The sequence below is a fragment of the Aristolochia californica genome, unplaced genomic scaffold, assembly GCF_029961685.1.
Source record: "Aristolochia californica isolate CCGP_79_NKW_82.1479 unplaced genomic scaffold, dmAriCali1.0.hap1 SCAF_2, whole genome shotgun sequence".
NCBI lineage: Eukaryota > Viridiplantae > Streptophyta > Magnoliopsida > Piperales > Aristolochiaceae > Aristolochia > Aristolochia californica.
In genome coordinates, this window is record NW_027181881.1 from 47,770,337 (window position 1) to 47,793,834 (window position 23,498).

A 23,498-nucleotide genomic window follows, 5' to 3' on the forward strand; every position below is an offset into this window, starting at 1 on the left:
TAGGTACAACCATTACATACAGAACAGGTTTAACCAAAGCATTATCAAGCACTGATTCCATAACAACGGTATCTGTGGTAACATCTCCTCCTATCGAGTTTTGGATCCCTATGCATGCGCAACATAGGTAACATGCAAGAAATCATTGTTCAAAGATGATATGCCCAGATACAAGATTTAAAGATTTTTTCTCCCTTTGGGCCTAACTCCTCAATCAGAACATTCGGGACTTAAATATCCTGCTCCTTAGCCAACAGATGTCTTCAGTTACACAATGAATCTTCTTTCATATAATGCATAAAATAGAGGATCATCTAAGAGGGTGAATAATCAGGAGCCTCTTAGAACCAAACATCAAAATGCAGTCAAGCTTCCGTAATGAAACAAGTCCACCAACCAATCCTAAGTGTGATCGATCACAGGCACGATTCTGAAGAGTAATCCCTGCCAAACCTCAATGAAACAAGTCTTCCACAATTTTAAGGCCCAACACCACCGACATGCACTAAAAATAGGCAGAAATAACTGATCTACAAAATAATATTTGCAATCAGGATTTATGGATTAGAACACCTCTCCTCCTCATGGACTCAATAGCCAAAAGTGTGAAATTAAAGCTTGGAAAGGGTCAAGCGCCAGACAACTGCTAGCTACAAACAAATTTTGGAGTGTAACACAGGAGCAAGCGTGATTCCACCTCCTCACTGTCAATAACAGAGAACTTGCCAATATATAAAGCAGAAGTAGGTTCCATGCTTGAGTAGACATCAATCACAACCAACAAAATAAGGCAGATAAAAAAATTCCAAACAGAGAAATCAATGATGTAACTCACATGCTATCAAGATCGATAAAATCTGATTTGACAAGCAGCGTTGCCAGCTGATAAAGGCCAGAAGGTACGGGATGATTCACATCCATATGCTGATAATACTGGAACTTAAACCCAAGAATTTGAGCAGCATGAGACTGTCAAAAACATAAAACAACAAATATTATAGTCTTTTCTTCAACAAAAAAAAACTACAGACACAAAAAATGTTCATTAAGGAGGATTGTAGTAGAATGCAAGCACTAAATGTTAAATGGAATCACAAATCAGTCATTCTGTACCTTGGGAAAAATAGGTATCAGGTCCAAAAAAATTATGTTCCCTGGCTGAAGTTCGAAGCACTCTAAAACCTGATGTATTTTTACAGCAGAACAATAAAAGATCCATAAGTTTTGTACCATGGAATAAAAAATAAAAAAAGCTTACTGAAATCAATTAACAGCAAAGACAAATTTTTCTTCCAATACTATAATAATATGCATGGTGATCCAACAATTGGATATTGTCTACCACCTGATAGATCATGCCTCAAAAAGAATGCAGACATATCTTTTTATCCAATCAGTTTAACCTTTAATCAACAGCAGCTCATTTTTCATTCCAGCTTAGGATAATGTCCATTTGTAGACCAATAAAACAAACAATCAGAATCTTCCAAATGAATTGGACAGATTTATTTTAGATATAATACATGCACACTAAGCCTGTTTAAAGGTTGAAACAGAACATGAACATGTATTGCATAAGAAAAATAATCAGATAAAAGTAACTTACTATGTCAAAAACACGATTTGGGTCAAGGTCAAAGTGCCCGATTAGCGACTGCACAAGATATCATGCCAAAGGATGTCCATAAAGCAAATATAAAGATATAAATAAATGTAAAAGTAAACTGGAAGTATACCAAACCTTTATTGTGCTGATCAAAGCTGCTGATAAATACTGGGATGAAGTTTCTGAACAATTTTGACAGAAAAGTGTAATCTGTAAAATCCAACAAAATAGAAACAGTAAAAAAATTAAAACTAGTCAGTACAATTTAATCATAAGGTTGATGCTACACTACTCAGTCCTTAAACAAACTCAAACTGATTCATTTGCGAGGCTTTAACTAAAATATAAGAATCCCAAGCCTAACAGACCAAAAAGATAATTTCACTGTACTATTATATGAATTAAAAGTAATTACTGTTATATGAATTTTGTTGAACACCAAATTTTGCACACAAGTTCACATTGATGGCACATGCAATCACGAATCGTATCTCTTTACTTTTTAGATGAAATTGGTAATAAAAAATTGTGCCAAGCTTAAAAGGTTTAGCAACATCTGAGACAGGCACTGCCAACTTTCAGCAACATCAAGAAAGTAGGCTTAAAAAGTTGACACTTAAAAGTTTACCTTTTCCTCTCACCAACTCTCATCTCATGTATGTAAGCTTCCAAATGAACACATTAAAGAGTCTGCGAAAACCACCTCCAACACCACAAAGTTTGATAGAGCAACAAATTCCCCTTTACATTGTACTTATGTTCAATTGAGGAACCCATCCACTTCAATGTGAATCAGGTGTTACCCATCCTTTCTATTGCCTCGAATCCATCCTACCCTCAAATCTCTTACCAGACCAAAGCTCATAAGTAGCAATAAAATATCAAACCCAAACCATCGACGATTTTGAAACATGCTCCTTGTCGCTCTCATATAAAAATTATCTGAATAGAATCCGTTCCAACTATTTAAGAAAAAGAATGTTCTTTCGGCTTGGTGATTGAGAAAGCAATTCATCGAGTGTTGAAGAGAAACTGGAGAATTATTGCTGACTGCTGCCCTCACAAGCCTACTCAAATCAATTTTGATAGAAGTTCCAAAGGCAATCCTGGCTGGGGTGGAATGAGTGGTGTCATTCACAATCAAAAGAGGGAAACTTAACATACTTACTAGGGACCACTGCTTTGCAAGCTGAAGTTAACACACTCTTACAGGTATTATTCTGTTCTCTGAGTTGTTTACATCTCCTTTGATGGTAGAGGGACTGAGGGAGACTCTCTTGTGGTAATCTCTAGGGAAATGGGAAGGTAAAACCACCTTGGAGATTTGAACACCAATTACTTTGTATTGGAGATTTCACAGTTTCACTAACTCTATGATGGAAGCATGTTCTTCGATGAGTAAACTCGATGGAGATTCTTTAGAAAAGGGCAGGACCAGTTTGCAACATCCTGTTGTTTACTTTCCCACCAACTTGTAACCTATTGTAAATACTGTTTTGTTTGTCTTTTGATGTCGTCTACTTATCTTTTGTAAATCTTGTTTGTGGCATTTTATTTTAATGTCATTACTTCACCATCACATAAAAACAAAATAAAAAGTTCCGACAGAATTGTTGAAGCTGGGTTCACTCCATCCCAAAGCACTAGTCGAAGTTACGAGACCACTTCCCACATGATAAGCCCAGGATCTTTCTATCTTTGATCCATTTGGAATTATTCTAACACTCTCCCTCACATGTAGGCCCTCCTTATGGCTCCTATATATGAACAACTTTTAAAGGAAGCCCACACACAAGTACCCACTCAGTCCATGTTAAAATTGGATCCAGTTTCATCCTAACATCTCGATTTTCAAAAAGAAAAAAGTTTCATCAATGGGCTAGCCAACATTAGGACACTGCCCAAGTCATAAGCCCAGATTTGTTCTAAAACTCGATTTTGATGGTAATGTCCTCATCAACCCAGGCATTGGAGGTCTAATCAGAAACAGTGATGGAGCTGTCTTTGATTCATATTCAGGTCCCATTGGGCATTGCTGATTCTACAACCATGGAGACCCATGCACTTCTTCATGGACTTATCATTTTCAGAGATCACTTCAGAGGCCAGCTCCGAATTGAAGGCAACTCCAAAGCTGTTATTGGATGAGGATCCAACCTTATCCAATCCTCCTTGGCGTCACTGGATAACTTTTTATGAAACTGTAAATACTGTTTCTCTTCTTGAATGTAATCGGAACCATGTTCCCAGATCAGCTAATGTTCTAGCTGCTTCCCTTAGTACGCAAGAAGCATCCCTCCAATCGCTCGTTGTTAGAGGAATGTTCCCTTCTTAGTTGTTTGTTTTTGGTTTGCCTTGAATAAAATCCTCACTAAAAAAAAAAAAAAACTGAAACCAGTCTTAGAAGCGGATCCAACCCCAACTTTTCAGATACAAGTCATTGACATAAACTACTGGCATGTGATGCAGAAACCAGAAGTAAAAAAAAAAAAAAGCCACAAAAACAATACCAGTTTAGCATAACCTTCACTCTCTTCCCTCAGAAGATTGAATTTTGTTTGCTGATACAGAAGCCGAGTGTTAACTCGAACCTGCAACATATGAATATTTTTTAGGAATGATCAAATTTATTAAAAAAGAAGAAGATACAACCATTTCCATTGTCATGATAATAGCAATAACAAAAACCACATTTACAGCCCAATAATATGATACAACTATCAAGTCTCTTTTGCCATTCAAAACAAAAAAAAATTGAAATGAAAAAAATCAATTTTTTTTAAATGAATTCAAAACAAAAATTAATATGATACAACTAGCCAAATGGAGACCACACTTACACTAAATATACCAAGGATATGAACACGCAATTTATAAAAAAAAATATAGTTGGAGAGTTTTTTTATTTTTGTCATAAAAATTAAAAAATAATTAGCTAACAAACATTTACAGTGTAAATTAGCATTGCAGATCCATAATTAGTCAAAAAAAAATATATATATATATATACAGAGTAAATTGGCATTGCAGATCCATAACTAGTCAAAGAGCTGATGACAAAGCACTCTATATACCTCTTTAGCCTTTAAATATTGAGCTTTTATCATCACCATTTCAGACTCCCACAAGAATTCCTCCTGTTACAGTCAAAACAGAAGTATTAACACATGAATTGTCACTAGAGCTGCAAATTCTAATTCAAGTCAATTTCCCAAATTAAGCAATAACTAACCTCACAGCGCTCCTGAAAAAGCCTCACAGGAACCAAAGCTGACTCCACCAATGATTTCGCCTGAATGTTTAGATATAGCATAAAAGGAAAAAAATAAAAAATACTACTCAAAGTAGTAAAATTTCTAAGAAACTAAGAAATAATATACAAAAAATTTTAAAAAATAATAAGAAATGCTTAAAGGAAGCTAAGATGTTTCCACATAAATGAACACAATCAGAACTTTTTTATATAACTTTTTTCTCTTTTGAATACTATAATGATCTTTTAAGACCTATGCAAGCTCCCGCCTAAATTTACCTCAGGTGTTTGGCATCAAGCCTAAAACAGGCTTTGACCAGATTTTGGCTAGGTGGCTTGACTCCTCTTTCATTGAGATTCACCTCTTACTCACTGCATTGCTATAGTTGCTCAGATTTTCAGTCCAGGAGTCCTACTCGACCTCTATCAACCATCTCAGCCAGAAACTTAACCTTCAATGTGGGTCTCAACAGGAAGAAGTTTGATGACCAACAGCTTTTGCTTACTGTGGACCATCTGACTCGAAATTGGGGGCCAACTTAGACTCCCAGAAATCTAAGTCGACCCCCCTCCCCGAGTTGGGTCACCCAACTCCAAGGTAGGGCTCAGGGTGAGTCAGGAGCAATTGCCCAAAATACAAACTGTAATTCCACCCTCCTATCCAACTCACCATCCTCTAAAGCATAGTCAACTCACCAAGTCATACAGCCAAGCTCTGGACAACCATTACAGAAGACGAGCTAGAAAAAATCATAATTTGCATATGGAGTAATTTTGGCTCGACTCCATGAGCTCTTTTATTCCATTCTTCTAGAAGTGCATGCACTAAGCTTTCATATTCTTTGTCTAGCATTTTTTTTTTATGAAAATGAAAAGAGAGAATTCATTAAAGAACGGACCTCAGGAGGGGAACTACAAGAAACAATACAACAGCAAAAAAGAAAAAACAATGCTGAGTACATCAAGCCAGAGTCTTGTCTTGCAAATTTTTGTCTTCCCAAAGTCCTCCAAAATAAATGGTAGCCTACAGGTAGCATCCACAGTGTAAACAACCACCATCATCACATTGGTAAGTGCCAGTGCAAGCTTTGGAATGATGCAAAGGTTTCAATAACCATCTTTATTTGCATTATCCATTAAGCTTTGATCTACGGTCACCTATTAGCAATCTTTCTTTATCGTGCTTCAATGGTCCTTTTGGTGGCTACTTATTGTCATAATGGGGTGGGGCCTTTGAAAGCAAGATACAAGGAAGCCATCCATCCAAACTTATTTTAATCCAGTAAAATTTTCCAAATTCCACCACATCCCAATTTGATTAGATACAATGGGGAAACAGTGACCCCCCCCCCCCCCCCCCCCCCCCCCCCAACAAACCCTAAGTGTAGTGGTAGCACCAAACAGCTAATTTGACTTTATCCTGCCACCTTTGGATTAGCCTACACTAATGAGGTTGAGCTTGGAACACTCTTGGACTTTTTTATTTTTTTTATTCAGTGCAATCGACTATCAGAGGAGATTTCACAATATTACTGTTAGCTGAGCAAACAAAAAGATCCATCCCATAATGCTTTGTGGTTTCTTACACCCCCCTCCCTCCCCCCAACACTACAAGATTGGGGATATTGGTATTCAGCTTACAGTGTCATAGGTCCATACTAACGTGAAGGCAATCATGTTGAAGATTATTTGGCTTCGAAAATCTATCCAGCAACTTACCAACATCAGAAAATTTAATCTCTTACCATTCATTGGTCATCCTAATATTTTTTGCCAATTTATATCTTCAGTTTTCCCCTCTTATATTGTTAGTCTCTCAGGAGCCCATCATATATTTCCTTCCCTCCCTAGTTAAGCACTTCTCACACCATTTTCCAATTAAAAATAAATAAATAAATAGAATCTTCACAAAAAGTGGGACACTATACATTATAATTTCTTAAATGGAACACCAAGAAGTGGAAGAACGAGACTTTGAAATCCAGGTGATAGCCAAACTTTCTGGATATTGGTAGATATCTTTTGAATAAATGGCCAGCATGTCACCAATCTTCCCTTGCTATAAAACAAGAAATGTAGACATGGGAGAAAGAGAATTAGGTAACTTCTTTTTTTCTTTTCTTTTTTTTGGATGACGAGAATTTGATAACTTACAGGAAGAAAGCTTCTATCCTGAATCAAAAAATCCAGGCAGAAGACAAACTTGAAGACAATGGAGCCATGTCTAACTTTGTGAACCTTCTAAAGAAGAAAAAGAAAACAAAGTTGCCTAAGAAGATAACTTAGCAAAATGAGACCTTTTTTCTTTCAAATGGTGGGCAAAAAAAGACGTAAAATGCTACTTTCTTGGTACATAAACACTAATTTCTTCCACAAAATAGCATCGGGCCATGAGGAATTATGTGGGATGCCAAACAACACTATTCCAGTTTTCAATCAGAGCAAACATATTTTATTTGAAAAATTCATAAAAAAGGGCTTGTAAAAAGCCAAAGACCAAAAATATGAGGACCAGATGCTTCAAAAGAAAAGTACAGAAGGAAACTGTCACAAAGAGGCGAAATCACCACTAAACAGCAGTACTGCTAAAGCAGTCAGCCAAATATTATGCTGGCTTCCTGCAACAAGATGACGGAAAGATCCACAACAGCAAAGGAGTTCACCAAATATTTTAGCAGAGCTCAGGATGTTTCTTATTATTGATCACGAAAATACAAAAAAAAAATATTTAAATATAGAACGTTGGGGTAGAAGCATCGTTGTGTTGGATCTCAACATTATTTTCTTATTTCTAACTTTCCACACACACACACACAAAACAACAACAAAAAAAAACAAAAATCTGTTTGAGGACATTCATTACAAACGAGAGAGAGAGAGATTAGAGTCTTTATGCAATCAGTAACCATGACTACAGTTAAAATAAAATCAATAGTCCACAGAAGAGGCAACATATAGTAACTGCTAATGGTTTGCACCATGCGCACTCTAAAGAATGCAGTACACAAGGGTTTACTAAAGAATATACAAGTCACCAGTAATGTGACTAAAAAATTAAAGCTGCAAGTCAAATGACGTCTTCCGCCAATAAGACTAAAAAGTAAACAAGAGAAGAAGGAATTGATACATGACCAGATAATATTTACCAAATTGACAAGACGGGCACGGCATTCTCCAGGCATAGTAAGCTGAAGGCACAACCACAAATGTAAGAACATTAGAACAAGAGCGGAAGGGCATTGAAACTTAAAACAACAGCAAATGGGATGACAAGATATGATTAGAATTCATAAGGGAGGAAAAGTTGCAGAAAATTAAAAACATAAAATAGGAATTTGTTATTCAACTGATAAGTTCAAACAATAAAAAAACAGTAACAGTATAACAGAAAGGAAAATAATAAATAAATTGGACAGGTTGATAAGCACTGACATCTTGTCCCATTTGAGAAATGATATCTGCCAACACAGAAGCTATTTCTGCCTCTGAATGTTTATCAGAAAATTCAACCGAATCCAGGATCGTTTTACACTTTTGGAAAGGCAATTCCCCACGAACCTTCAGTTGTATTAACAACAAACAAGTTACTCCCCAAAAATTCGAATGAAAATAAGCAACATTAACGGAAAACAAGCTTATCAATATCAATAGACCGAGTTACCAATATCCAGCAGAGCTCGTATAAAAAACGAGGAGTAGGAACTGGATCCGCGAGCTTGAAATTACTACTAGGATTTTTCCATTCACGAATGCACACGTCGGTGATGTATTTATACTCCGTTAATGAAACCGACATCCTGACCAATTCGGTGAATACCAAATGTGAAATGAATCTGTGTAAACTAGGACTTTTGATCAACTAAACTTGGAATAGAGTGGAAGGCTTTTGTCTTCAAAAAAAATTGCCTATTCGTGGTCTGATTGGCGACAGGGCTCGGAAGAAAGGAAGAAGAGTTCCCAGTTACGATAAAGTAGGGTTTTGACAGTCAAGAGTCTTTTGAAGTGGAAAAGAAAAAGAAAAAGGAAGAGAACGAGAAGCGAACTGATCATTCAGGGAAGCGAGACCATGGAAGCAGCAAGGGATTGCATGCAAGAGGGAAATCTTAGCCAGTGGCAACTTGGGAGCGACAAATACGTAGAGAGAAAGTGAGCGAGACGGTGCATTAAAGAATAGAATACAACCGCGGAGTGGCAAACGGCAACGAGTCCACTTTAGCTCGCTAATGGCCCGGTCCATCAACCCGAAACAGTTCTTGAATGGGTTCACCCACCCTCGACCGATAATGATTGGGTACTTATGAATAGAGGCAATAAGAGAGGACATAATTCTTAATATATTTATCTAATTAGACAGTATGGTGATGTTTTAACTACAATAAACGACATTTTATGGAATTTTGGTTACTTTTACGAAATCGGGCATGTAGACCAGCCATAAATAGGGTGTGTTGGTTGATGTGTTTGATTTTGGCAAGGGGTTAGGGTTACGCCCCTACATGCACCCGAATACCATAACCCTTCTAAAATGTTCTATAGTATGAACAATTGACACGTTAGGTAGGACACCCTCACCCTCCATTCTTTAGTTCATATCTTTAAAATGGTAAGTGATCACATCTTCAAATTTAAACCAAAAAGTTAATCTCGTGATTTCAATCGTTCAATTATTTGGTTGTTCTTCGTTACTGAGTGAATGAAAACGAATAGGTAGCTGGAAAATAGTTTAGGTAAAATGTGTGACATCCTTTTTTATTTTTTGTATACGTAAATAACAAGATATATATCTGTTAGAGGATAGTCATACATACATTAGTAAATATAAAAATCTTATATTTATTAGTCGACAAAAGAGGTTTTCTAAGTGACTAATCATTTTAGGATAAGGCCTTGGACCGAATTTAACATAGTATCAAAGCAAAGTTCTCGTACGTGGGCCTCTACCCAAACTATCCACGTGTTTACACATGTTTTCTAAGTGGCTAGTCATTTTAGGATAAGATCTTGGACCAAATTTAACACTATCTACAACATATTGAGAGATCTCGTAAGAAGATAGTGAAAAAAAAAACACATTTAAGCAAAAGAATTTTTAAACTTTTGATGATATAGAATTTTGATGATATTTGGAACTTGGAATTTTGAGATAAAAAATTCTTAAACTTTTGGATCTCAGTCAAGGGGTTAGTGTTAAGAATAAAGGACAGAAATATGGATGAATGGATACAAATGAAATGATCCTCGTCTTTCAGAGCTACTGTCGATCATCCGGCTGTCAACCAGACTAAGCTGATTATTACATTCCTAACTTGTCTTGTAAAGGTCCGAATCCGATCTTACCAAGGAATACCGTTAATGCAAACAAGAAAGCATCGGTTACAATTCCCTTTCGCTTTCGTCAGCGTTCATTTTGAGGCTCATCAAACCATCCCTTAAATTTGGCTCGTTTTTTCACCCAACCTAATCCTCTCTTCCTCGCTCGCTGTTCGTCTCCTGATCTCACCATGCAGCGGCGACTGAGACAAGCCTGCACGGTCATCAGGGAGCACTCGGCGGTCGGATACGCGAAGATCGCGACCATAGGAGGTTTCTGCAATGTGGAGCTCATGATCATCAAAGCCACTTCACCCGATGACATTCCCTTGCCGGAGAAATACGTACACGAACTCGTCAAGATCATCTCGTTCTCCGCTTCCACGTCTCGAGCTTTCTCCCTCAGCTTCACTCATCGATTTTGTCGGACTCGGTGCTGGCGAGTCGCGCTCAAGTGCCTGGTCCTCCTCCATCGACTTCTCAGATCACTACCCGAGTCTAACTCCCTCCGCTCCGATCTCTTGTGGGCCCGGTCCAACGGGTTGCTATGCCTCTATCCGTGTCGCTTCCGCGACTCGTCTTCTTCCTCTTCAGAAGATTACGGTGTCTTCATAAGATCCTACGCCCACCTCCTCGACGAGGCACTAGATTGCTTCTCCTTTAGCAACTGCACAGAACCGGGGTTGGAAAACATGACAGATAAAATGACGGAGATTGCCCGGGTTCTGGAGTTACTGCCTCAGCTACAGAGTCTGATAGACCGGGTGATGGAGTGCGAGCCTACCGGTGCCGCTCGAACGAGTTTCATCGTCCGTTGGGCCATGAAACAGATTCTCCGGGACAGTTTCCTCTGCTATTCAACGTTCTGTAGAGACATCGTCCTACTTCTCGACAATCTCTTCCAGATGCAGTATAGAAGCTCCCTTTCCACCATGCAGATATACAAGAAAGCTGCGATTCAGGCGAATAAACTCGGCGAGTTTTATAACTCATGCCGGAGCATGGGACTCTGCGGATCGTACGAGTATCCATTTATTGACAAGATTCCTCCCACACACCTCCGGGCACTGGAATCATTCCTCCAGCAGATGTGGCAACTGACAGAATCTTCCTCGTCTCCATCCATGACGTCATCTTCGACGTCGGAATCTCCTCCGTCTACTCTAACCGACGAAGGCTCCGATCAACAAACGGTGAGATTAGAGACGGTGATTCGGACGCAGTGGGAGAAGTTCGAGAAAGGCGGCGACGGTGCCGAGGAGGAAGAGCCATTAATTCGGTTAGACGACAATAGTTTTAGTGAATGGGAAGTGCTTCTCGAAGGTTCCGCTAACCAACACAAAGTCGTCCCTCGTTGTCTCCTGGATCCATTTTCAATGCCTACCGTGTATGGATACGGAGATACATACAGTAAGGATCGGCTACAACCTAATGAGAGTACGTTCGAACTCCACAATCCTAACCCCTTCGCTCCGTATCACTACGATAATACTTCACGAATCGAATATGGAGGAGACATGGCGAGTTATGGAGGTCCGGCAGGATCGCCTAGCAAGTTGCCTGTGTATCATCTGTTGTACTCGTATCCGCCATACATGCTCTCGCCTGCATCTTTACAATATTTGTACCATAGACCATCTCCATACACATATCCGCCGGCGACTCCTTCAGTCTTGTAGTTTATCTTCCTCTGCCACCCTGTATCAAGTTTTTCTTGAGGAAGGTTTTGACATGGAGAGAGAAGCCTCATTTTGTAATCATTAATTTGATGGACTTAAGTGAATAAATGCAAAACTCCTCTTTAACGTCCCGGGTTAATGTATGCAACATGCTGGTTAAGAGATACTTGTGTCTATATACCAACCAATTTCAAGCCAGCCTTTAGGGTATGTAATACCAAAAAACTCGTATTGCTTGTGGACAAACAAATCAGTTTACAGAATGTAATACCAAAAGATTTTCGCATCAGGGATTGTTTTGCAGCAGATGGTAATTTTGGACAAACACAGCAGGACTGTTAACTCCACTTCTTGATTTTATGATCTTTTGAGCAGCTTCAATGCTGAGTTCTTCATTCACCTGCTCAACAATGGTCCGATAAAAAAAGAGCAAAAGGAATAATAAATGAAAAGATAAGGGACTGCAGTTGTAATAGAAACTTAAGCGTACAAGTTTCTTGTGGACTTTCTGGAAAGCTTTGCAGAACTTATTTACCTCTGATGGACCCATCTGTCACAAAGAATACGGAGGCAGAGAGAAGATACAAGATTGTCCTTTCGTTTTTCAAGACAAACAAGACAAGAATAAAGTACCAAAACAATTTGGAAGCTCCTATTTACTGAGAAAATATAGTCAGTCTTCACCAACTGATGTAAAAAATCCTCCCAAACTCAAACACACAAGCACCTAAATACCCCATGAAACATGAATTCAAGACAACTCAAGCACAGAATGTCCAACCCACAAGTGATCTTGTAAAGATGGCAGGAAAGAAAAGAATCAGTATCCATATGTTTGGTATTTATTTTATCCAATGAGTCCAACAAAAAAATGTTGTATCTTGATCTCAGTCAACTAACACTTGAGGATTCAAAACAATGCCAGTAAATTTCTTCTGATGAAGTATAGAACTGTTAAACTCAAAAAAATTGATATTCATCCAACCTTGCATGGCAATTCAGGATACTTGCAGTAAAGAAAACTGGGAGGAGGGGGGGGGGGAGTTGTTGTTAGAGGTGTGATTCAGCGTGGCTCATAAGAAAGTGTATGATAATTATAAAATCTGTGACATATTAAACGAACCCCTCCAAACTTTAACTATCCATAAAACAAACCCAGAATCACTGGCAAGCAAGGCTTTGATTTGCTTGGTTCAAACTTGCACAACTGCATGAGTTACTGGGGTCAACCTCATATTCTTTGGAGTATGCCCCATAAAGTTCTTTTTACACGCACCCCCCTAATCTTTCATAAGGTCAAATCTATGATTATTTACTGAGATAAGCTTCTAGAGCAAGATCTAATTCTTAGTCAAATCTAAAAACACCATTTACACGATCCATGAAATAATTATCAGATAATGAAGATTTAATTGCACCCAAATACTCAATAATCTGACAATATAGTTGACAGATCCCCAAAAGGTGTGAGTTCCACATTTGTGTTGTTTATGTTTCATGACTCCGAATCCACAAAATCTAGGACAGAAAGGAAGAACTTAAAATGTGGATATCCCAAAATAAAAGGAACCAACCTGCAGAGTGACTTTTTACACTCGTTAACAAACACAGAAAAGCAGAAGAAATTACCATAAAAGAGATCTCACTGTTTATAGAACCAAAAAAAGTACAAGGTGCATGTGTTAGTTGCCAAGTTAGATGCATGTCTGAAAAGGTCTGCCTAGAGACTTTTCGGCAAAAGAAGACCAGCTTTTCTGAAAGTATAACATTTAAAGCATTCATTCCCAGAAAGGCATGTCAAGTGCAATGGGAATAATAATATCAAATGACTATCTAACATGAGTTACCTCCTGAAAATAAAGAATTGTGACAGATAATACCTTTCTCTCAGCTGCCAGTCTCAACTTCTGCCAAAATGGGTCTGCCACAAGGAAGGGCAAATAAGTGAATACACCTCATCCTTTGGAATTTTTTTTTAAAAAAATGCAAACATATTTCAAAATTACAAGAAAAAAAAGACTTTCTCAGCTTTCATCTGGGGAAAACACAACTAAGGACAATACGATCTGATGCTGAGATGTTTTGATTCCTTACATCTATCTCAATCTCCATTTTCAGCTTAAGCACAATACTATCTCAGGTACTAAGTTACATTTTTTGCCGTTTTGTTTGTTTGATTGCAAGACTAGAGGAGAGGCGAGGTACTAAGTTACATTTAACCCCCATTGTCTAGTGTTTCAAGATCCATTTTCAGCAGCCTCCCTGTCAGATCTTGCTTTTAACATGTGACTTTGCTGCACCTTTATACTTGATTCACTGGTCCCTAGGTTGGAGAGAAGCAAACTTCCTAGAATCACCTGGAAAGAAGAAGAGCCACTGTTTGACCACCCAATCGTTCAGGTATACTTTGTTGAGAATTAGAGTGGCACAGAACACTTTCAAAACACATTCACTCAATAGATACTTACTCCAGTTGTCATGTGCTAACAGAGATCAGAGCCAATGATAAATCCAATATGCACAAGGCAGTCCAGACAGTTTGAATAACATGTCAAACCAACCATTCAGGGGTCAGACTCATAACCCCCCCAGACAGATGTTACCTAACTGTTAGTTAAATGATTGCCTGCTAATATGCTTCCAAAAGCATTTAAAAAAGGCCTCCAAAAGTAACTCAATCCTATAAATTACATATATCTTTTCTTTTTCATCTTTTGAAGAAATATTTTTGGCATATATCTTCTTGATCTAGTTTAGAGAACTGGATATATACTCCTGTTTGATCAAGTGATCCATAGTCTAATCGTGTTGCATAGTTGCATGCACACTACAATAATTTAATTAAAAATCTCTATGTTTTCAAGAAGCCCTAGAGACTCGAGTGAACTGTCCAGCCTAGACAGACAATTCCAAAGCCACATCTGTAGTTGAGCATTGATTTCACTTATTAATAGGCACATAATTAAACTACTACAAGTAGCAGAAGTGACACACCTTCATTATCTGCTCTATGAACCTCATTCTCTCTCATATCATCGTCACACCATGCATCTTGCCAATTATCAATCTACATTTCCGAAGAAAACTTTCAAAAAAAGAACGCATGTTTAAACAGACACTAGCTTTAAATAATAGTGTGCCATTTAGGTGGTTTCACCTCATATGGCACTGAATCAGGAGTTGATTCTTTCGGTTCTTGTGGCTCAGCCTAGATTCAATAACAGAAAGTAATCAGATAACAATTAGAACCCTTTTAAATTTAAAAAAAAATGGCAATTAGAATCAAGTTCACACGAGTACAGAGTAACAGCCTTATAAACCTCCAGGTAGGAAGCTAATAGAACAGAAATAAGAAAAATAACACATCATAATAAACAAGGATAAAGCTAGTCATGAGTCTGAAAAATTAAACTTTTAAGTTCATCCTTGCATTATAGAAGGCTATTTCTAAACGTATCAATATGAGAGTTTCAATAAATATTATTGTTTATTGAACCAGGCATTGATCTTCTGATTCATAGACAATTTGAGTCATTCCCCTGTGGCTGTCATTTCCTAAAATTTGAAGGCGGGGGCTTATGGAGCCAGCTCCCAAAAAACAAGAGCAAATTTTTATGCCACGAATCAGTAGCAAGTCCGTCAAGCAAATGAAATGGGATCTCGTTAGCATCCCTTTTAAAGACATAACAGCCATTAGCTTGACATTCTCACAGTAATTTAGCCTCAAATCAAAGTTTCACAATTGATCCACGATCAACAAAATATTAAGCATCGCACCGTAAAGGTCATAGGCCTGTATTGAACAGCTGAAAAGGTAAAATGTAAACCAACAGAGAGGTAATTTGGTTGATTCGTACAAGTTGAGATCCGCAGAATTAGTTATGGAAACGTAAAAGGAAGCTCGTCCATATAGGAGAGAATATTCATGGGTACTAAAAGACCAGAAAAAACCATAAAATTAACTGAAAAAAAATCATCGAACGCGCGCAATCTAAGAGCGCTGATCTCAGAATGGAGAGAGTAGCCATAAACGCGACTAAAACCTTTCAAAAAAAATGCTTTGAGGATGAACCGGCAAGAACAAGGAACAAGTCAACAACTATGACAATCCACAACAAGACGGAAAGTGGACGACAGCATAAATAAAGTCAGTAAAGAACTCTAGACCGTACGCGATAGTCCCGGGTTCGAACGACTGGGAAGAGACCCAGAAGACGCCGGAAGTCGTGTTCTTCCATGGATTCTCCCTCGTACTGAAAATTTCTGCTTGGCTGCGAGTTGCATTGATTGGAGAGCACATCTTCCATTTAAAATGGGTTCGGATGCCCACATTGGAGTCGCTTAATCTTGGTCCAGTTGTGATGGGCTTGGTCCTGGATCATGGGCGTTTTCATCAGATCCGGGATATTTTATGGTTCAGGGGGATGAACCGGTTATGGACAGTTCCAAGCCCACAAATAACACCAGCTAAGCTGCCTTTTGCGGGATGACCGCTTACTGTTGTATTACTTTTAACTAATTTCGTGACTAAGCCGCACACTCTCTAACGGATATAACGGTCGTCACATGCGAGAAACTGCTGCCACGTGTGCATTCTAAGTGTTTCTGATAAACGAACTACCAAGATGAACCCGCGTCCTCATGCTTTCGTGCTTTGCCGTTCGATCTCCCTGAAAACGCGCTCCGTCCAAACGGTTTTCCTCTCCAACAACTTCAACTGAAAGACTACTGCAAGCTTCGCGCTGTTCTTACAAGCACCGCCCAAGAAACCAAGAAACTCTCCAATCTTTCTCTCTTTCTCCAAACTGCTCCCTTCTTGGGCTCATGAAAGATCTTTCAACAGAGAAAGCTCAGGCGTCGGAAGATCCTGGCGCTCTGTGATGTCATCGACCGCCTTGGTTCCATGCCGGCGGCAGAAAGTCTATGGACTCCGTTCATTTCTAGAACCTGGATGCCCTATCGACATTGGGCGGCCTTTCCGGGATAACATCAGATTGTTTCTTTTGGAATGTGCAGAGAGTGAGAGTTACAACGTCGAAGGAATGCCTGTCTGGGTCACCATGCTCGTGGATGAGAAGGTTGGTGTGGTGATCCCGTTATACACTATAGAAGAGGTCGTGCAACTCTCCAGACGGCCCTTTTGTGATTACTGCCGATGTACCGGTAAGAATTTGGTTTTCGTTTTCTTTGTAGTTCCTCTTACGTCAATTGAGCGGAGGTGATTCTTGGGGTGCGGATGTTGAGTTTCTGTTTGATGTGCAGTAGACTGGAGGAGGTCTCAATGCAAATTTTGACCGGCTACGTGACTTAGTTCATTTCAATGATTCATAGTATTTAATAAGGGGAAGCTAACGTTTGCTTAGAAATTGGGGGATTGTTGAATAATTTAAATTAAATCCTTTCTGGTGCTCCTCTTTTCTATTCAGTGATCATGAATCAGAGATTGATTTTTCGCTTCAATTAAACGAGACTCATGAAATTCAGTGACTCGTTAATCTCAACGGAACTGGGAGTCTTTTATTTTTTTCTTAAGTAGAATTCCTATTGGTGTTATAGAGTTCTTTTCTTGGCTTAAATGAGTATCATCGTTATGAAGAAAATTTTGATCCAGAAGTGATAACAGAGCATGTTCTTCATTGCTACGAACACACAGTTAATATATCCTCTTTTTCTTCTTTAATTTTTCTCGTTTCTTTTTCACTCCAATGACTCTATTGAAATTCGAAATCTCATCCCTCCCGAGTTTTTTCTTAACAATGAAAACGTCAGCCCATAACCTAGGCCTGTGGTTTCGTTTAAGTTTTGCTCGCATTTTTCCATTAATTGTCCTTACCTCGGTCTGATTTTGGGTTTGATGACGCTGGTTCTTTAGGCCTTCTTCGTGATGATTCTTGTTTCTGGTTCATAATTCATGCTCAAATTTCTTTTAGGTTGGAGCCATCATTTTGTCACAAAACGTCGATATCATCTGATAATTCCAGTGGATTCACTCTGGGACCGGCCGCTCCATGGCAAAATCCTTGATCTACAGAACCATCTTTTGCATGCTTTGATCCACTGCAACGGATACGGCCATCTTCTCTGCATAAATGGTCAAGAGGGTGGCTCAAATTACATCAGTGGGTCAGAGATTATGGATCTCTTCGATAGGATTTGCAGCACTCTTCGGACCCGGTAAATAGAATTCTACTCTCGAGAACAGATAGTCCCACTCTAGACGGAAATTTAACCTTCTGTTTTTCCACTTCCGCAGGGAAATTACTGTAGACGACACCTCGAAGAAGAGATCAATGGAGCTGAGGCTACTTTACGGTGTCGCTTACAGGCAGACATGGTTTGGAAAGTGGGGTTACAGATTCTGCCATGGAAACTACGGGATTACCGAATCAGCTTACGAGAGAGCAATCGAGATCGTCAGCTCCCTTAATCTTGACCAAATACTCGAGGATTTGAGAAATGTAGGGGGCGACAGAGAAATAAGAGCGATAGTCAGCTGTTACCGGAAAAGAAGCGAAACCCAGATCGTCACATTGCGAGAACTCCTCTGCGGCATGCTCAATTTGAAGTCGCAAATGCCGCTTCTCATCATTACCAATGAAAGAGTAGGCTCTGCAAGTTCGCCCGCTACTAAAAAGAGAACCCCAAGGAGGCAAAACTTTCCCTTGCTGAATAAGAAAAAGATTAAGAACAGAAAATTCTCAACCGTGGCAACAGAGTTGGAGAGTCGGTGGTCGGTGAAGCGGATGGAGCGTGCGGCGGCTGTCATTGTGCAGACATTGAGTAAAAACTGGTCCTCTGGGGACCACAGCGGGATGTCCAGGCAGGCTGTTCGCGATGTGGCGCGGCTGGAAATAGGCGATACGGGGTTGCTGGATTTCGTTCTCAAGTCACTTGGGGACTGCCTTGTCGGGGACTATGTCGTCCGCCGCACCGTAAACCCGTCGACCAGAACACTAGAGTTCAAGATTGAGCAAGTGCACGGAAGCCATGCCAGTACTTCAAAGCGAGTAGAACCCAGAGTTGAAGAAGAGAGCAGCGTTGCGATAGAGGCGGATCCGGTGATCGTCAGGGGACCCATTGGAAAGGCGGAGGTAGGAAACTAATAACCTACAGCCTCTTGTCAGAGTTTGACGATGAATGCCTAATATATATAATATATATAATATATATATATATATTTTTTGTGAATTACTATGGGCAGCAGGTGCACAAAGACATACTTCATGTCTACAAGAACGTCCTGGAGCACTATTCAGAATCACGAGAGAGGGTGGCCATCGCAGTGCAAGTCTTACTGGACACGAGACACTTCTCGAAATGCTGGCCATTCAAGGACGACGATGACACCATGCTGAGATACTTCTGCTGCTATATGCCGTCTTCGCCGTTGGAAAAGGAAGAGATGTACCGGGGGGTACCGGTAGAGGAGCTAGTGGTGGTCCCGCCGTACGCAACAACCGAGGATCTGAGAGCGGCCGGAGAGTGCGCGATGAGAGACACCTACATTGTCATGGATAGTTTCGTCGCCTGCTCGGTGGAAGCGGAAGGAGCAGGCAGGAAGGGTGAGGGAGAGGAGGTGTTGTTTGGGGCAGTGGAATCGGGGGGGCGAGTGTGGATGAGGGGGGAGGGGACGGATGCAAAGAGCGAGTTGAAGTACGAGGGAGGGGTGGATGACTGGAAGGTGGATTGCCGGTGTGGGGCAAGGGACGACGACGGAGAACGGATGGTAGCGTGTGATATCTGCGAGGTGTGGCAGCATACTAGATGTGCAGGGATCAAAGACGGTGATGCCGTGCCATGGCTGTTTCTCTGCGCGAGATGCGGGTCTATGCTGGTGCCCCCGGAGGCTCAGCTACCACAACCGGAGTTCAGCTACTGAGACTAGCCAAACGCTTCGCACTTGCCAAATGCAAATTAAGCTGTTCAATTTTGATTTTTAGCAATTAACGCATCAAATTTGGTTCCTGTTTTCTACATTGAAAAATGATGCAGAAATTAATACTATCTATTTAGTAGTATGAAAATTCTAAAAAAATATTATATTTTATAAATAAAAATATACTAATAATTATAGAAGTTATTTTTTTAATATATAATTATAATTTTAAAAATAATATATAAGTTAATTAGTTCAAATTAGGATCAGGTCATGTTGGATTTGGGTTGATTGTGGTATAAAACTCATTCCAACCCCGAGCCTACATGGATTTTTTTTCCCAACCTCATTTCTCACCTGCAGGTGAAACTTAAAACCCATCCCAAAGATTTTCAAACCAGACCCAATGCGCACCCCTAAGTACTACAAAACCTAGACTTGACCAATTCACACATTTTATTTCTGTATTACCCTTACTAAATTGTGATGTTACTTCCACCAGAGTGTCGGTAAATATACTCATCCAGTAATTCCACGTTCTATTACACTTGAGGGTAAAAAATAAAAATCACACTGAATAAAATATTGAGTTAACTCACATAAAAGCGTTCCAAGCTAACTCAATTCCAACTCACCCTCTTCACTGGAAAAAACCAGGATCACAGGAGGGAGTAGGGGCCCACTATTTCCTCTTCTCCATGAATCATGTGCGAAATTTAGAGGGGCTTTGACCGAGAATCCGAACAGTTAAAGCACACTTCAATAAACATCACTGCAGCATGATGGCTATGGGACCCAACTCATTTTCACCCGAATCCAATAAATTGGACGGCACCGTTCGAGACGACGGTAGCAACTAGTGAGTAGTAAACGCGTCTCCACTGTTTTTCATCATGCAGAAGCAGGCACTGTTGGAATCTGTGGGAAATCTGTCAAAAAAATCAACCTTTATGTCCTGGTTTTATGATTTCCTATCATAGAGTCACGTTCCTCGATCCTCATCAAAGCTGTAACGAGAGATGCCTCGCGGATGAGAACTGTTTCACTCGATTTTCGGCGCTCGAAGAGCCGCCGTGGGACATCCGATCTTTGACAAATCTGCTCAGGTCCAGTCGGAAAAGAAACCGAGAGGCAGAAGAGACACAAAAATAGTAGAATACCAAATTAAATTGAAAAAATTAGCTCAAAAAGAGAGAGACATGTGCAGCATGATGAACCCACTCGGCTTCCCCGGCCACTCGCCCTAATTTTTTCCCACATTCCCATTACCCTGCTCACGCTTTTGTCTGCCACTCATCGCCTGGTTCCATCAAAAGAGCCAGCAAACCGGACTCCATTGACAAACGACAGAGATCACGACAAAGTTGGGCGCGACCACGTCCAGGCGCAGAGTTAAGAAATTCGTGCATTTGCAGCTGCCATTGGAGGTAAAGGAATTAGGATAACTCATTGATCCCTCTGGCACAGAATATAATATAAATCAATTATTTCTAACCGCTTTTATCATAAGATAGACAAAAGGATTCATACAATTCCCAACCCCCACCCCACCAATCTTTTAGAACAAATTAAATGTTTATAATCATAGAAAGAAAAACCCAGCCCAGCCCGAGAACAACCTTATACTGTACAGTCTGAGTCGACGAAACAGGAGGGACCCAAAGAGGCGAACTCGATGACAAAATGGGTCCTCTGGCGCTGCTTTATCTTCATTCCATTGTCCTAGAAAATCCCTTGTAATTATATCGAAATCCTATTTTCAGAAAACAGGAGACCGGCGGGGAATTCCTTTCCTCTTGTGGAGTTGCTTCTTAGGCTTCAGTGAATTCAGCCACGGATCGCTTTCTTCGGACGAGTTGGGCGAGCATGGAGGAGGAGAGCAAGGAGGCAGCGATACTATGCTGCTGTTTTCTTCATTTGAAGGAAACGAGGTTAAATCAGCTAGTCCAGATATGAAAAAAGGACGAGACATCTCTGTCGCCATCTCCGCCTGAAATTTGCACTTCGCATTATTAATTCAGCAATCTATGTTCATAATTAGCACGGAGGATGGACAAGAACGTTTTTTTCCAAGAACGTTCTAGTTTACCTTGCACGCAACAGAGCAATAACGATATGGCTCCATCAAGCACCGATCGCAGTTCTCGCAGACAGCTCCACCATTGGATTTTATCGCAGGCTTAGATGCAGAGCGCGGATTCAGAAACACGGCCTTTGCGCGGTTTATGGTGTATGGCTGAAGCAAAGGAATCATTAATCAGAAGAATTCGCCGGCACGCAGAGTAATTGAGAGATGTAACCAAAAATTTTATTGAGAAAAAAACGTTGACAATTTTTATGATGGATAATTTACCTAAAGATTTATTAGAATCACGAGCAGAGAAAACCAATACCTGAACTTTAGAACAGTCCAGCAACTTCTGAATAACATGAAGAAGGATTACGTCGTGGTAGACGTATCTTCGAATTTGTACAATCTTGTGACGATGATGCGAAGAGGCCAGGCAGTGTTGGCAGATACAGAGCGCGCAGTCTACGCAGAATATATTAATTTCATTCTTGCGAAAGTTTTCGTGCTCGAGGCAAGAACCAAAGAACTTGCTCTTCAGAAGCTTCTCCAACCAAGCAGGCCACTTGTTCTTTATCCTCTGACGGGAAGCAAATCCAACCTACAAGAAAACAGATTAGTCTTCTCATTTTCGCGAAAATTCGCTCACTTTTCAAAGATTTACAGCAAATTCAGACTATTCAAACAGCCACACAATCAGAACCAACGAACACCAGAAGAAAATTTTACCATTTTCAGCGAATTCAGAGAACAGCTCCTCCTCAATTCAGAGAATAGACAAGAAAGAAGAAGGAATCATGAGAGAATCACCATCGACAGGTAAAATAAACAAGCCGAGAAAAGCTTCCATGTCGCAGTGTGTTTATGTATTTATATAGAACCTAGCATATCAGCGAGCGGGAAGAAGAACTTCCCTTGACCGTTCATCTCTTCCAACCGTCCGGTCGCGATGCGTTTATTTTTAGAATCACACGATCCGTCAGATCGTCATCGTTCCTGAACAAACAGCCGTCGGATGCGGGTCATGGAGAGAAGGTTCGTCGGAGCAGAGATGAAAACCCTAATCGCCTCGTCCACACGTGTCTGAGTTCGAGCGCGTGTCACGTGAAGACCCGTACAGCCCATTTTCCCGCCAATTGGAGCGGAATTTACGGAGTCCAAAAGTGCGATTGGGTGGTGGCTGCGAGGCGCCGTTAGAGCACAGGCCTTCCATTTGAGTGGTTGGCATTTTGGCGGTATATGAAAATATTCAAAATTTAAAAGAAATCAAATAATTTTTTTTAAAAAAAGAAAAAATTGATATAATTAGAAAGTCGATAAATACGACAGCGCCAAATCAGAGTCCACAAATGGTAAATAGAGGCGTTACATTTTCTGGACGAATTTAGCCTTTCGATTTCTCTTTTTCCCCTGGGGTATATAAGTAATTACAGTCATATGTAACAAAATATAATATTTAATTAATAAACTTTACCCAAATAAGCTATTATAGCTCGATATATAATATGTCTTAATTACCCGCAAGTCAATAGTGATCAACTTGAAATCGGAACAGGCATGAGTTGGGTCTGACTCATAAGCTCAAACTTGGACCTTCTGTAACGGGCAAGTCCTACTTGACTGTAACCGTCACACTTACCCGACTCGGCCGAGATATTTGGGCCGAGTCAATTTCCAATTCCGAGAAAGAAAGTATAAGCGGGGTA

General features: G+C 40.0%; 5 protein-coding genes across 9 annotated transcripts in view; 2 read left to right on the top strand and 3 right to left on the bottom strand.

Annotated features, from left to right (window-relative positions):
- Positions 1-9,002, bottom strand: part of LOC137956890 (THO complex subunit 2-like) — a 54,916-nt gene extending 45,914 nt beyond the window's left edge. For both annotated transcript variants that reach the window (XM_068804551.1, XM_068804552.1), the window contains exons 1-10: positions 8,521-9,002; positions 8,292-8,417; positions 8,006-8,047; positions 4,839-4,898; positions 4,681-4,743; positions 4,117-4,197; positions 1,742-1,816; positions 1,607-1,654; positions 1,114-1,182; positions 836-969 (exon numbers count right to left, since the gene is read on the bottom strand). In XM_068804551.1, coding sequence (XP_068660652.1) covers positions 836-969; positions 1,114-1,182; positions 1,607-1,654; positions 1,742-1,816; positions 4,117-4,197; positions 4,681-4,743; positions 4,839-4,898; positions 8,006-8,047; positions 8,292-8,417; positions 8,521-8,655 — 833 coding nt within the window. In that variant the 5' untranslated portion in view covers positions 8,656-9,002. The remainder of the gene's footprint in view (positions 1-835; positions 970-1,113; positions 1,183-1,606; positions 1,655-1,741; positions 1,817-4,116; positions 4,198-4,680; positions 4,744-4,838; positions 4,899-8,005; positions 8,048-8,291; positions 8,418-8,520) is intronic.
- A 1,358-nt stretch (positions 9,003-10,360) lies between these two features.
- Positions 10,361-11,848, top strand: LOC137955209 (putative clathrin assembly protein At1g03050). Its single transcript, XM_068802076.1, has one exon. It carries the CDS (start codon positions 10,361-10,363, stop codon positions 11,846-11,848), a length of 1,488 nt encoding a protein of 495 aa, XP_068658177.1.
- A 66-nt stretch (positions 11,849-11,914) lies between these two features.
- On the bottom strand, positions 11,915-16,114 carry LOC137956992 (uncharacterized). Of its 3 annotated transcripts, none has more exons than XM_068804683.1 (6): positions 16,021-16,114; positions 15,006-15,056; positions 14,843-14,915; positions 13,729-13,769; positions 12,384-12,398; positions 11,915-12,248 (listed from the first exon to the last, which is right to left on the bottom strand). In XM_068804683.1, the coding sequence occupies exons 1-6, from the start codon at positions 16,084-16,086 to the stop codon at positions 12,135-12,137; spliced, it is 360 nt and encodes a 119-aa protein (XP_068660784.1). In that variant the 5' UTR covers positions 16,087-16,114; the 3' UTR covers positions 11,915-12,134. The 3 variants fall into 3 exon arrangements, with proteins under 3 accessions (XP_068660784.1, XP_068660783.1, XP_068660785.1); XM_068804682.1 differs by having other exon boundaries at positions 12,339-12,398; XM_068804684.1 differs by lacking the exon at positions 12,384-12,398.
- A 614-nt stretch (positions 16,115-16,728) lies between these two features.
- Positions 16,729-19,727, top strand: LOC137955210 (PHD finger protein MALE MEIOCYTE DEATH 1). Its single transcript, XM_068802077.1, has 4 exons — positions 16,729-17,011; positions 17,779-18,022; positions 18,102-18,939; positions 19,053-19,727. The coding sequence occupies exons 1-4, from the start codon at positions 16,729-16,731 to the stop codon at positions 19,725-19,727; spliced, it is 2,040 nt and encodes a 679-aa protein (XP_068658178.1).
- Positions 19,728-20,229: 502 nt separating this feature from the next.
- Positions 20,230-22,603, bottom strand: LOC137956975 (protein RGF1 INDUCIBLE TRANSCRIPTION FACTOR 1-like). 2 transcript variants are annotated; one of them, XR_011113293.1, is made up of 5 exons: positions 22,522-22,603; positions 22,118-22,393; positions 21,814-21,960; positions 21,344-21,714; positions 20,230-21,139 (listed from the first exon to the last, which is right to left on the bottom strand). XR_011113293.1 is itself a non-coding variant. In XM_068804661.1 (4 exons), the coding sequence occupies exons 1-4, from the start codon at positions 22,522-22,524 to the stop codon at positions 21,484-21,486; spliced, it is 657 nt and encodes a 218-aa protein (XP_068660762.1). In that variant the 5' UTR covers positions 22,525-22,603; the 3' UTR covers positions 21,146-21,483. The 2 variants fall into 2 exon arrangements, 1 of the variants encoding a protein (XP_068660762.1); XM_068804661.1 differs by lacking the exon at positions 20,230-21,139 and having other exon boundaries at positions 21,146-21,714.
- Between the last annotated feature and the right edge of the window lie 895 nt (positions 22,604-23,498).

Excerpts from the sequence above, each read along its gene's own strand:
- LOC137955210 (XM_068802077.1), top strand. The coding sequence starts at position 16,729 with ATGTCATCGACCGCCTTGGTTCCATGCCGGCGGCAGAAAGTCTATGGA. Across the intron at positions 17,012-17,778 it reads TGATTACTGCCGATGTACCG|GTTGGAGCCATCATTTTGTC; the intron begins GTAAGAATTTGG and ends AATTTCTTTTAG. Across the intron at positions 18,023-18,101 it reads TGCAGCACTCTTCGGACCCG|GGAAATTACTGTAGACGACA; the intron begins GTAAATAGAATT and ends CCACTTCCGCAG.
- LOC137956992 (XM_068804682.1), bottom strand. The coding sequence starts at position 16,086 with ATGGAAGAACACGACTTCCGGCGTCTTCTGGGTCTCTTCCCAGTCGTT. Across the intron at positions 14,916-15,005 it reads CTGATTCAGTGCCATATGAG|ATTGATAATTGGCAAGATGC; the intron begins GTGAAACCACCT and ends TCGGAAATGTAG. Across the intron at positions 12,249-12,338 it reads AGAAAGTCCACAAGAAACTT|GTGAATGAAGAACTCAGCAT; the intron begins GTACGCTTAAGT and ends ATTGTTGAGCAG.
- LOC137955209 (XM_068802076.1), top strand. The coding sequence starts at position 10,361 with ATGCAGCGGCGACTGAGACAAGCCTGCACGGTCATCAGGGAGCACTCG.
- LOC137956975 (XM_068804661.1), bottom strand. Across the intron at positions 21,961-22,117 it reads TGGACTGTTCTAAAGTTCAG|CCATACACCATAAACCGCGC; the intron begins GTATTGGTTTTC and ends CCTTTGCTTCAG. Across the intron at positions 21,715-21,813 it reads ATTGCTCTGTTGCGTGCAAG|GCGGAGATGGCGACAGAGAT; the intron begins GTAAACTAGAAC and ends TGCAAATTTCAG.